The following is a 12,669-nucleotide window of genomic DNA, read 5'->3' on the forward strand; positions in this document are numbered from 1 at the left end:
TGACTCACTTGAGTAATTTTCTAAAAGCTTTACTTTTATTCAAGTATGACAATTTGGTACTTTTTCCACTGCTGTGTAAATACGTGTTAATTCAATCTCTTTTTGACAGCACCCCTTTTGGTTTAAACAAATCTTTCCATACATGTTTTCACGTAGAAGAAGTGGTCAGAAAGTTACTTTTTAGGGTCCAAAACATTCTGGTGAAAATTTGTTTGAATAAAAAGTAATTTTCAACTTACCGTCAATTATCTAAAAATGCGGAAACAGCCATTTGTTTTCCATATTTGCATTAGGGCTGGGAATTGCCTGGGACCGATATTAATCACGATACTTAGGTGCCGATACGATTTTCACGATTCTATATGTATTGCGATTCAATGTTCCAAACATATTGCTCACCATGTCAGCTGCTGAGGGAAAAGAGAGCCATGAGAAAAATTTGTTTTGATCAGTCATGGAAATAAGTGCTAAAATCTAATTGGCTCCCTATTTAAAAAATATGGAGAACAATGTAGCATAGACCCTATTTCACATCATTGTGTTTTGCCTACCATCGGTTGAGAGACAAATTTGTCTTGAGTACAGGATGGGTGTCATTTCTATCATATAAATATAACTAATTTAACAAACCTATCCCTTTAAGACACTGCAATATAGCTGGTACACCATTGAAATGTAAAATTGAATTTATTTTTTACTTCTAATTACAACGACAAAGATGACTGCCGGTCCACCCACTGCGAACTTAAAATTGTCATGTCTATTCTATTATCTACATTTCAATAGGTTTCCTATGGAGGATTGACAGTATAATAAACCCCCCCCCCAAAAAAGATATTCCCACTCAACTCAACATTCTCTTTGTGGTACCATTTGAAAGTACATTTATAAGCCAAAACCTGACAACCAGCCTGTATTCAAGAGCATGTTGTGGCTCAACCGATGGCAGGCTTTTTAAAAAAAGAAAAAAGAAATAATTAAAGAGCAGCAGTAAAATAACAATAGTGAGGCTATATATAGGGGGGTACCAGTACAGAGTCAATGTGCGGGGGCACCGGTTAGTTGAGGTAATATGTACATGTAGGCAGAGTTATTAAAGTGACTATGCATAGATAATAAACAGAAAAGCAGCAGCGTAAGAGGGGGGCAATGATTAATGCAAATGGGTAGCCATACATGTTCAGGAGTCTTATGGCTTGGGGGTAGAAGCTGTTTAAAAGCCTCTTAGACCTAGACTTTACGATCCGGAACCGCTTTCCGTGCAGTAGCAGAGAGAACAGTCTATGACTAGGGTGGCTGTAGTCATAGATGGTTCCTACATCCATACCAAACAGTCTGATCTGGCCCTAGCCTTTTTGGGGGCCCTAAGTGAAATTGCGAGCAAAACATTTCAGAAGCCACCCTCTTGACAACGTTTGATCCGGGGGACTACAAAAAGCAACACTAGCTGCCAATCCCTACCTTAGATGTAAAATATGGTCTAAACTACAACAGTAATTGAGGATAATGGTATGTTTTTTAATTAAAAATAATTTCCCCCCCAGAAGTTATAAAATAGTTTGACAACCCTGTTTGTAAGCTTTTAAATTATGTTGATCTTTTCCAGTGATTAAGACATGGATATCTCATGGTATGCAAAATGAGTCAACTCTAAGCACCTTTATCTGTTAAATGTTTTGGCATTCAGGTCCAAAAAGTAACTTTCTGAGCACTTCTACAATGGGTAAATATGTATGGAAGGTTCCGTTCAAATCAAAAGGGGTGCTATCAAAAAGTGATTGAATTCAAATGGATTGATCCGTATAAATCATAAATTTAACTGACCAAAAATGTGTATAAATACCACAGTGTGTGATGAGTGTTATCGCAGGTGTACCTTGCAGTGGGATGCTGAGCTGCTGGCCGTTGGCTGTGGTCATATTGAGTATGGTGGGAGTGTCGATCTTCAGCGTCCCGCCGGGTGTGAACATGAGCCTCTTGGCAAGGGACGGAGACTGCTGGGCCTGGCTGCTGCTGTCGTCCCCAAACAGACGCCTCTTGGCACTGCCTGCCGCCGGGGAGCTGTAACGGTCGTGGACGGATAAGGGCGACGGAGGAATGTCTGGGAAAAGGAAAAGAGGTTCAGTTTGTTAGACTTAAAAGAGCATTCATTTTCCTGGGGAACTTAGCATAAGCCTGAGTAGAAAATGATGTGGCTTTATTTCATCGTAACACAGACTAGCACAGAGTTCAATAGAGCTTTCATGTTATTTTGAGGACAATATGGATGTACAGTCTACTGTTATCAAAAGGGACATTAAAGTCACACCACTCCATGTGAACCCGAAGACTATGATACAACCTCCCTCTAGTGGCTGAGTGAGGACACACTGACATAAAATACTGACATACACCAAAAGGAGAAAAATAAGAAATGCTGACATATTGGCTCTTTCTCAATTCCTCACATCCCTTCTACCTGCCTCTTTCTAAAGCAGATTTGATAAGGTCCTTGGAACTTCTCCTCCAATGCGGTTGAGGTGGGAAGGAGATACAATGCGAGGAATCGTGGAAAGACTAATTGAGAGAGGCTCTAACACCTCAAGGTGGCCTACCTTTGCGTGCGCTGCTCAGGCCCGTCCTAAACTCGCGGATGCGAGGGTGGATGATGGGGGAGAGGGCCACCAGAGGGAGGTGGGAGGGACCAGCACTGCTGTTCCCCGTGTCAAAACTACTGGGGAAGTTCACCTGGATATGATAGGGGGAGGAAGATCAGTTAAGAATAGATATATTTGTAAATGGTTAACTGACACCTGGCCTTATGAGAATTCCATTTGGTCCATGTTACCTAGGATCATGTACTTCTACTATTATATGGCTTGCATTATTGTAATTTGTAGGGTGCCAAATCAAAATGCACTAGGCACAGATAACCACAGAAATTCTTTGTCAGTTAAAGACTGAGCCAGGATCTAGCTCACCACATTCCAAAAGTTCAATTAATGCATCTTATATTATAACTTATTCACCACGATAACACAACAGTAAAAAAAAAAAATTCTGATGTACAGTAGATCCCCCCCCCCCATGGGCTGTGCATTGTAGTTGTAGTGTTTCTCGGGTGCTCACCTCCTCCACGGTGGGGACCTTGTTGTGAGCCTGCTCCAGGGCCTCCCACAGCACAGAGTCTGCTGTCCAGGCCCGGCACTCCAGCACCTGCTCTTCGATGGAGTTCAGGTGCTTCACCATGTCCCGGGACAGACCCTCTTCCGAGCGGATGAACACCTCAATCACCTGCATGTGCACATTTTCAGCGTAGGTTGACATCAGATAGTGTGTGTGTGTACCAGTAGACATTTTTATTTCACCAGGTAGGCCGGTTGAGAACAAGTTCTCATTCACAACTGCGGCCTGGCCAAGATGAAGCAAAGCGACAAAAACAAGTTAAACAAACGTACAGTCAATAACACAATAGAAAAATATATGTACAGTGTGTGCAAATGTAGAAGATTAGGGAGGTAAGGCAATAAATAGGCCATAGAGGCGAAATAATTAGAATATTGTATTAACACTGGAGTGATAGATGTGCAGATGATGATGTGCAAGTAGAGATACTGGGGTGCAAAAGAGCAAGATGATAAGTAACAATATGGGGATGAGGTAGTTATTGTTAAGTTCATGTTTTAAGTATCCCATTTTTTTTTGTGCTAAAAAACATACTCATTTGAAACTGCTTATTTCTCAGCCCCAGAAACTAGAATATGCAATATTATTAGGATAGAAAACACTCTAAAGTTTCCAAAACTGTAAAAAATATTGTCTGTGAGTATAACAGAACTGATATTGCAGGCAAAAACCTGAGGAAAATCCAATCAGGAAGTGCCAATTATTTTGAAACCCTTCTGTTCCTATGCATGCCTATCCTCCATTTAAAGGGATATCAACCAGATTCCTTTTTCTATGGCTTCCCTAGGGTGTCAACAGTCTTTAGACATAGTTTCAGGCTTATATTTTGAAAAATGAGCGCGAAAGATCACATTGCATAAGTGGATCGGTGGGGGCTCTCAGAGTGAGTTTTGCACTACAGAGTAAAGCGGCCATTGTTCCACCCGGTGTTATTGAAAAACCTACACACTCGGTTGATATATTATCGAATATATATTTTAAAAACAACCTGAGGAATGATTATAAAAAACGTTTGACATTCTGTGGACATTATGGAGACTATTTGGAATTTCCGTCGTGACCGCTCTTTCCTGTGGATTTCTGAACATAACGCGACAAACAAACGCGACAAATACAAAGGTATTTTGTGTATAAAAATAATCATTATGGAACAAAAGGAACATTTGTGTAACTGGGAGTCTCGTGAGTGAAAACATCCGAAGATCATCTTAATTTGATTGCTTTTCTGATTTGTGACCAAGCTTCCTGATGCTAAGTGTACATAATGCTATGCTAGGCTATCGATAAACTTACACAAACGCTTGGATTGCTTTCGCTGTAAAGCATAATTTCAAAATCTGAGACGACAGGTGGATTGACAAAAGGCTAAGCTGTGTTTCGCAATATTGCACTTGTGATTTCATGAATATGAATATTTTGTTGTAATATTATTTGACTGTGGCGCTATGCTGTTCAGCGGTTGCTGACAAAAATGATCCCGCGACAGGGATGGGTAGCGTCAAGAAGTTGAACTGGAGCCTTGTCGTTGTGTCATTTCGAGTTAACATTGGTAGCAGAGGATGGTTAATAACTACAATGTGCCACCTCGCTTCGACGAGAAGGGGTCGTACGGAAGTTGGAAAAATGAACTTGGAATCTGGACACGTGTTACTAATCTGGACGCGAAAAAGCAAGCACTTGCGGTGGTATTATCGCTGGAGGGAAGAGCGAGAGATCCAGCACTGGAAATAGCCGTTGAGGATTTGAACAAGGATGAGGGTATGGGAACTTTGATAAGAGCACTGGATTTCTGTAAGAGAAAGACCGTGCCTACGAGGCATATTTAAACTTTGACAGTGATACGAGAAATGACGACATGTGTTACGAGAAAGTACAACATGGTTCTCCCGGATGCAGTGTTAGCTTTCAAGTTGCTAGATACTGCCTGTCTATATGGTATGGAGAAACAGTTGGCTTTGACTGCTTGTACTGTGCTGACTTTTGCATCTATGAAGTCGGCACTAAAAATAATATTTGGTGAAAAGACGTCTGTCGCGTCAATAACAGATGGAATGCAAGTGAGTGACGCAGCATATTACACCGAGCAACAGAGAAAAGGCGCCAACAAGTCACGTTCTCAAGACAACCAGAAGAGGGCGCCATTTCCCGGCACAAATCCACTGGACAAATATGGAAGGAGATCAAAATGTGCTATTTGTCAAAGCACTTACCATTGGGTTAAAGACAGTCCTCAAAAATGAACAAGTTAAACTAACAGAGGAAAATGCAAACACAGAGAGAGCAGTGTAACATTACACTGTTTTCAAATGAATCTGCTTCTTATAGTTGAATCCTTAGGATCTGCTGTGATTGATACTGCATGCACACGGACAGTGTGTGGTGAAAAATGGCTTGATAGCTATGTCAGTGAACTGAATATGAAGGAAGTACAAAATATGATTGACACACCAAGCATCAGAGCTTTCAAATTTGGAGATGGGAGAATTGTCCATTCTACCAAGAGAGTTAAGATACCAGCAAATGTGTTTAAACAACCAGTGACTCTTGAACTTACTACCTCAGGCCACTATTGTGTAAACATTTTGGACAAAGACATCACACATGCAAAAATGAGATTCTGACTGACACGGAGCACATGGAGATTCTGACAGTCACAGAGAACATGAACACAAAAGAAAAACACAAAGTATTGTTAAAGCTTCACAAACAGTTTGGACATGCTACAGTTGACAGACTTCAGAAGTTACTCAGGAGTGCAGGGAATAATGATGATGAGAGTATTTTCATTCTACAGCAGATAGTTAACAGTTGTGAGACATGTCAACAATACAGCAAACCTAAGCCCAGACCAGCTGTTGGTTTGCCACTGGCTTCCAAGTACAATGAAACAGTGGCTGTAGGACCAAGTGTGTGGTACCTTCACATAATCGACCACTTCACACGCTTCAGTGCTGGAAGCATTGTGAATACAAAGAAACACAGTGAAATCGTCAAGAGCTTCATTCATTCCTGGATATGTGTGCATGGCCCGCCCCAGAAATTGTACAGTGACAATGGAGGAGAATTCAATAATAATGAAATAAGAGAAATGGCAGAGAACTTCAACATGGAAGTAAAGACAACTGCTGCATACAGTCCATGGAGCAATGGACTTCTGGAGAGACACAATCAAACACTCACAGAGATCATGCTGAAAGTGAAGCAAGACAATGGATGTGACTGGAACACAGCCCTAGATTGGGCTTTTATGGCAAAAAACTCAATGCACAATGTTCATGGTTACAGCCCATATCAACTAGTGTTTGGGCAGAACCCTAATCTTCCCTCAGTACTGGTTGACCAGCCACCAGCACTAGAAGGGACCAGTGTGAGTGCATGGGTGGGGACAGCACCTTTCAGCACTACATGCAGCGAGAAAAGCATTCACTAAAGCAGAGTGCTCAGAAAGAAATCGAAGGGCTCTGCCGAAACAGCTTCGACCCACCGATGAGAAGTACGAGACTGGAAACAGAGTGTACTACAAATGAGTTGACTGTCAAGAGTGGAAAGGACCGGGAGTAGTCATTGGCCAAGATGGTGTGGTGATATTTGTGAGACACGGAGGCATCGTTGTCAGGGTGCATCACTCAAGATTGCGGAAAGTAAATGATCAACAAGAAAGAGGGGCTGTTGCTGAGAATCAGTCTCCAAATGAAAATGACAAAAAGGACACAGTAACAGACACAAACCTACCAGATGTCGCATCCAATGATATGGACACTGCAACTGACACAGGAAATGAAGCAGAGACCTTCAACCATGCCACAGATTATACTGTTGAGCGTTCAAATGAGGAAAACATTCAACAGCCACAATGGTTAAGAGAACATGGTTGTTCCAATCTGAAAACTGGACAAACTGTTAAATACATGGACAGAGAATGTGGTATTCCACATACAGCAACCATCATTGGACGAGCAGGAAAAGCCAAAGGAAAACACCAGAACTGGTACAACTTGCAGTACTCTGAACCAGCTACATTTTCTGGGATAGCGGGGTCAGCTGACCTGTCACTTGTAGATAATCTCAGGATTGAACCAGTGGAAAATCGAGAAAAACAGAATGACATTCAAAATGATGATGTACTTGAAACAAAGGACGTGTCATTTGACTCCGCTAAGCCAGATGAGGTCAGTAATTGGAGACAAAATGGAGTGTTTGAGGAAGTCAAAGACATTGGTCAAAAATGTGTCTCAACAAGGTGGGTGTGAACCCTTAAAGAATCCTTAACTGGAATAGTGCCTAAAGCACGTCTAGTGGCTAGAGGTTTTGAGGAGCTGGCTGCTAAAGAACTCCCAAAAGACTCACCAACATGCGCCTCAGAGCCACTCAGATTGCTGATGTCAGTGATCTGCCAGAAAAATGGAAAATTAATTCCATAGACATCAAATCTGCATTTTTGCAGGGAAACAGAACTGTCAAGGGACATTCACATCCGACCTCCGCCCGAAGCTAAAAGCGAAGGAACACTGTGGAAACTAAAAAAGTGTGTGTATGGACTGGCAGATGCATCACTCTACTGGTACAACAAAGTCAAGGCAGCAATGCTGAATACAGGTGGAAAAAGTGTCACAAGTGGATCCTGCAGTCTTCTATTGGCTTGATCAAGACTGCAATGTGACTGGAGTACTTGCCTGTCATGTTGATGACTATCTGGGGTGGCTCACAGACATTTGCTACAACTGTGATTCCAAACCTCAAAGCTGTTTTCCAGGTCAGCCGTGAAGAGCATGATCATTTTTGTTATGTTGGCATAGAGTTTATTACAGTTGATGGAACAATACTGATGCAACAGGAGAGCTATATCAAATCTTCAACCCATTCATATGGATTCTTCAAGAGCTGTACAAAGGAATTCCCCTCTATGTGGAATTGAAGCTGAGCAATTGAGGTCAAAGATAGGACAAATTTTATGGGTTGCTAGACAGATTAGACCTGATGTAATGTTTGATGTTTGCAACTTGGCATCTAACACAAAACACGCCACTGTACAAACCATTCATGAGACAAACAAAGTTGTTCGTAAAACTGAAATCACAACAAGTGACTTTAAAGTTTTAGCATGTTGGAAAAGATGACTCTTTGAAACTAGTTGTCTTCAGTGATGCTTCGCTAGGGAACCTTACAGATGGAGGCACACAAGGTGGACATCTAATCGTGTTAATGGGTGAAGGAGGAAGATTCTCACCTATCTGTTGGCAGTCAAAACGGATCAGAAGGGTTGTCCGAAGCCCACTTGCTGGAGAAACACTTGCTCTTACGGATGGAATTGACAATGTGATCATTCTTGCAACTCTGTTCTCAGAGCTTACCACTAGTGAGACAAAACGGCACATTCTCCCTGTAGTTTGTGTCACTGACAACTACTCATTAGTTGATGCTGTGAAGTCGACCAAGTCTGTCACAGAGAAAAGACTTTGTCTTGAGATTAGCAGCATCAAGGAACTTATTCAAGCACAGAGAATCCAGCGGATTCTGTGGTCGACCATAGGAACAGCTTGCTGACTGTCTGACTAAGAGCTCCTACAGGCTCTCAGTACTGGAAAGTGGCAGCTTGAGTAATACAAATGAAAACTGTCACACAACCCATTTGTAATGGGGATCTTGAATAATACTTGGACATTTAATTATGTTGTTGATGTTTTATTTGTCTTTAAAGAAAAGGGGAGATTGTTAAATTCATGTTTTAAGTCTCCCAATATTTCTGTTATTATGGGGCTATCACTCAGTCAAGAGTGCGCATGCGCATGAAATCTGGTGGTTGATGGACCTAGCCTTGAGAATAATGGCGACCTTTGAGGGTGTTCATACGGTATAGTAAAATTTGTTAAACTGGAACCTTGTCGTTGTGTCATTTCAAGTTAACAGTTGAGTGTGTTATTTACAGATGGGCTGTGTACAGGTACAGTGATCGGTAAGTTGCTCTGACAGCTGATGCTTAAAGTTAGAGAGGGAGATAAGTGTCCAGCGTCAGTGATTTTAGCAATTTGTTCCAGTCATTGGCAGCAGAGAACTGGCAGGAAAGGCAGCCAAAGGAAGTGTTGGCTTTGGGGACGACCAGTGAAATATACCTGCTGGACGTGCTCAATGGGATTGAGATCCGGGCTCTTCGCTGGCCATGGCAGAACACTGACATTCCTGTCTTGCAGAAAATCACACACAGAACGAGCAGTATGGCTGGTGGCATTGTCATGCTGGAGGGTCATGTCAGATAAGCCTGCAGGAAGGGTACCACGAGGGAGGATGTCTTCCCTGTAAAGCACAGTGGTGAGATTTCCTGCAATGACAAGCTCAGTCCGATGATGCTGTGACACACTGCCCCAGACCATGACGGACCCTCCACCTCCAAATCGATCCCGCTCCAGAGTACAGGCCTCGGTGTAACGCTCATTCCTTCGACGATGAACGCAAATCCGACCATCACCCCTGGTGAGACAAAAGCGCGACTCGTCAGTGAGTCTTTTATCCAGTCCTGTCTGGTCCAGAGACGGTGGGTTTGTGATCATAGGCGACGTTCTTGCCGGTGATGTCTGGTGGGGACCTGTGGACAGTCTGAGCACTGATGGAGGGATTGTGCGTTCCTGGTCTAACTCGGGCAGTTGTTGTTGCCATCCTGTACCTGCCCCGCACGTGTGATGTTCGGATCTACCGATCCTGTGCAGGTGTTGTTACACGTGATTTGCCACTGCGAGGACGATCAGCTGTCCAGCTTGTCTCCCTGTAGCTCTGTCTTAGGTGTCTCACAGTACAGACATGGCAATTTATTGCCCTGGCCACATCTGCAGTTCTCATGCTTCCTTGCAGCATGCCTAAGGCACGTTCACGCAGATGAGCAGGGACTTTTGTTAAAGTGACTATGGATAGATAATAACAGAGTAGCGGCAGAATAGAAAGGGGGGGTTGATTAGAATCTACTGATTGAGTGTTTGCGTGCGAGTGCAACTAGGCGGCGGGCCACTTACCTTGAAGAAGTAGAACGGTCGTAGTTTGAAGATGCTGATGATCCAGGGGAAGGTGCGCTGGGAGCTGTAGGCAAACAGCACCACCTCCAGACAGCAGGCCATCAGAGAGCAGTGGAAGATGTCCTGCTCCAGCAGCACCTAGAATTTTCAGTCATTGGCACACTGAATGTCCAACAGCCTGATGCAATGCACCATCACACATTAGCTTTGCTATTCTTCATATCTGTAAGCGTTAGTTACCATATAGATGTGTGCCATAGCATGAAACAGAAGAAAGCGGTCTGAAACAGAGAGGCACTATCTGAACTCGTCCAATAAACACTTTTTCAGTTGTCATTTCATATACTGTGTACCCTAATGAACACGACCCAGGTGTAAACTTACAGCCATGTCTTTGCCGTGTAGCCTCCTTGTCTCTTGGGCCATGACATTCTCAAGGATCTTGTAATAGAGGATTTCAGCCAGCTTCATCCTGTTCTCAGCAAAATCTGAACGAAGGGGCCAAGAAATGGCATTAAGAAGAACATGCAAGCTTTCATTGACCCATTATCTTAATTCAATAGTGGTCTCGTGTCTGCTTTTTGCCTGATCAAACGTAGAAGTAATATGCATGGAAAGCGGAACATGCACGGTAGTTGGAGACACCTCATAATTTTGAGGCATGTTTGACAGAACACTTAAGGTAAATAGCAAAAGAGTGTTTGAGCAGTTGTGTACTAAGTCCACTTTGTGTACCAATGTTTACTTTGACAACTGTGATGTACCCAGTCTCCAAGCATATTTAACCCCTATTTCTACATGCTCAATGTATTCCATCTGCATGTGTCTTCTATCTCACCCATGTGTGATCCAGGCAGCTCCTCTGAGTCCTTTGTGTAATGTTGCTTGAACGTCTCGCCCAGGGTTTTCACTCTGCTCAGAATGGCTACGATGGGGTCCCGCGAACATGACCTACAGGTGGAAAAAGTCACAGGGCCAAAACAGTTAAACACCACATACCTTCCAATTCAAGTCGCAGTGGCCTCTGTTTCTCCTCTCCCTGGGACTTGATTTATCAACCAAATCACAGTTGGGGGCAATTACATTTCAATGGGAAAATTTACATTTTCGTTTACTTCCTGAATTGTAATTGACCCAAAACCAGATTAACATGCCTAGTTTAGACAAAACTATTTAACATGTAGCGACGGTTTCCCCGACCCTTGTTTTTAACCCAGTCCTGGACTAAAACACACTTTCAAATGGAGATTCTCCATAGATTCTCCATTTTTAATCCAGGAAGAGGCTTCATCTCAGATCTGGGTCCATGAATATGTCCCTATACACTAATGGACATTTAAGGCAGTGGATGTGAGCTTACTTGAATATCTGCATCAGGGCCTCGCTGGGGGCGCTACGCAGGCCCGAGACCATGCTCTGGAGTCGGCTGACGCTTTGCGTGGCCGAGGACACAGGGGTCACCAGTAGCTCCTTCTCCTTCAGGTAACGCCTGCCTGTCAGAGGAGTGGAGGGGGCCAGGGTGCGCTTCTGCACACACACACACACACACGACAGAACAAGGTTTTATTCCCTATCAAAGTCATAGGAGTCACATGATCTCTGTTTAAGCCCCTTAAAACTTGTTTGGGATAGGGGGCGGTATTTTGACGTCCGGATGAAAAGCGTGCCCAAAGGGAACTGCCTGCTACTCAGGCCCAGAAGCTAGGATATGCATATAAATTGGAAGATTTGGATAGAAATCACTCTAGAATTTCTAAAACTGTTAGAATAATGTCTGAGTATAACAGAAGCAAAAACCAGAGGACAAACCATTGAAAAGAAATACCAATGATTTCATCGGCTGGCACTTTTATAATAGGGTGAAATCGTCCCCGATTGCAGTTCCTAGGGCTTCCACTAGATGATCTTTAGAAAGAGTTTCAGGCTGGTTTTTGGAAAAATGAGGTAGAAGTTGTATTTTTTTTAAGTGTCTCCCATTTTGGCTGTAGTGTTTCCAAATGTTTCCAAGTGCATGGCTGAGAGAGCATGTTCTTTTTGTATATATCTGGTAAAGACAATAATGATACTCCGTCTTAAATTGTAAGGTTTATTTGCGTATTAGGGTACCTAAGGTTTGATTATAAACTTTGGATTGACTTGTTTGGATAATTTTATTGTTAACGTTTGGGATTCATTTTGTATGCATTTTGAAGGAGGGAAACCGAGTGGAATATTGACTGAAGCACGCCAGCTAAACTGTGTTTTTATGGATATAAAGAAGGACTTTATCGAACAAAAGGACCATTTGTAACGTAACTGGGACCTTTTGGAGTGCCAACAGAAGAAGATCTTCAAAGGTAACGCATATATTATATCGCTATTTCTGACTTTCGTGTCGCAACTCCTTGGTTGAAAATGATTTGTTATGCATGTGTGGGTGCTGGGCGCTGTCCTCGGATAATCACATGGTTTGCTTTCGCCATAAAGCCTTTTTGAAATCTAACACGGCGGCTGGATTAAAACC

The 12,669-nt window shown here is 42.8% G+C and overlaps 1 protein-coding gene across 3 annotated transcripts in view; it reads right to left on the bottom strand.

Moving 5' to 3' along the window:
* rbl1 (retinoblastoma-like 1 (p107)) overlaps window positions 1-12,669 on the bottom strand; it is a 69,876-nt gene that overhangs the window by 14,169 nt on the left and 43,038 nt on the right. For all 3 annotated transcript variants that reach the window (XM_024444751.2, XM_024444743.2, XM_024444757.2), the window contains 7 exons: window positions 11,527-11,693; window positions 11,005-11,117; window positions 10,551-10,654; window positions 10,167-10,304; window positions 3,109-3,273; window positions 2,595-2,727; window positions 1,877-2,101 (listed from right to left, as the gene is read on the bottom strand). In XM_024444751.2, coding sequence (XP_024300519.1) covers window positions 1,877-2,101; window positions 2,595-2,727; window positions 3,109-3,273; window positions 10,167-10,304; window positions 10,551-10,654; window positions 11,005-11,117; window positions 11,527-11,693 — 1,045 coding nt within the window. The remainder of the gene's footprint in view (window positions 1-1,876; window positions 2,102-2,594; window positions 2,728-3,108; window positions 3,274-10,166; window positions 10,305-10,550; window positions 10,655-11,004; window positions 11,118-11,526; window positions 11,694-12,669) is intronic.

Source organism: Oncorhynchus tshawytscha, linkage group LG02, assembly GCF_018296145.1.
Source record: "Oncorhynchus tshawytscha isolate Ot180627B linkage group LG02, Otsh_v2.0, whole genome shotgun sequence".
Taxonomy (NCBI): domain Eukaryota; kingdom Metazoa; phylum Chordata; class Actinopteri; order Salmoniformes; family Salmonidae; genus Oncorhynchus; species Oncorhynchus tshawytscha.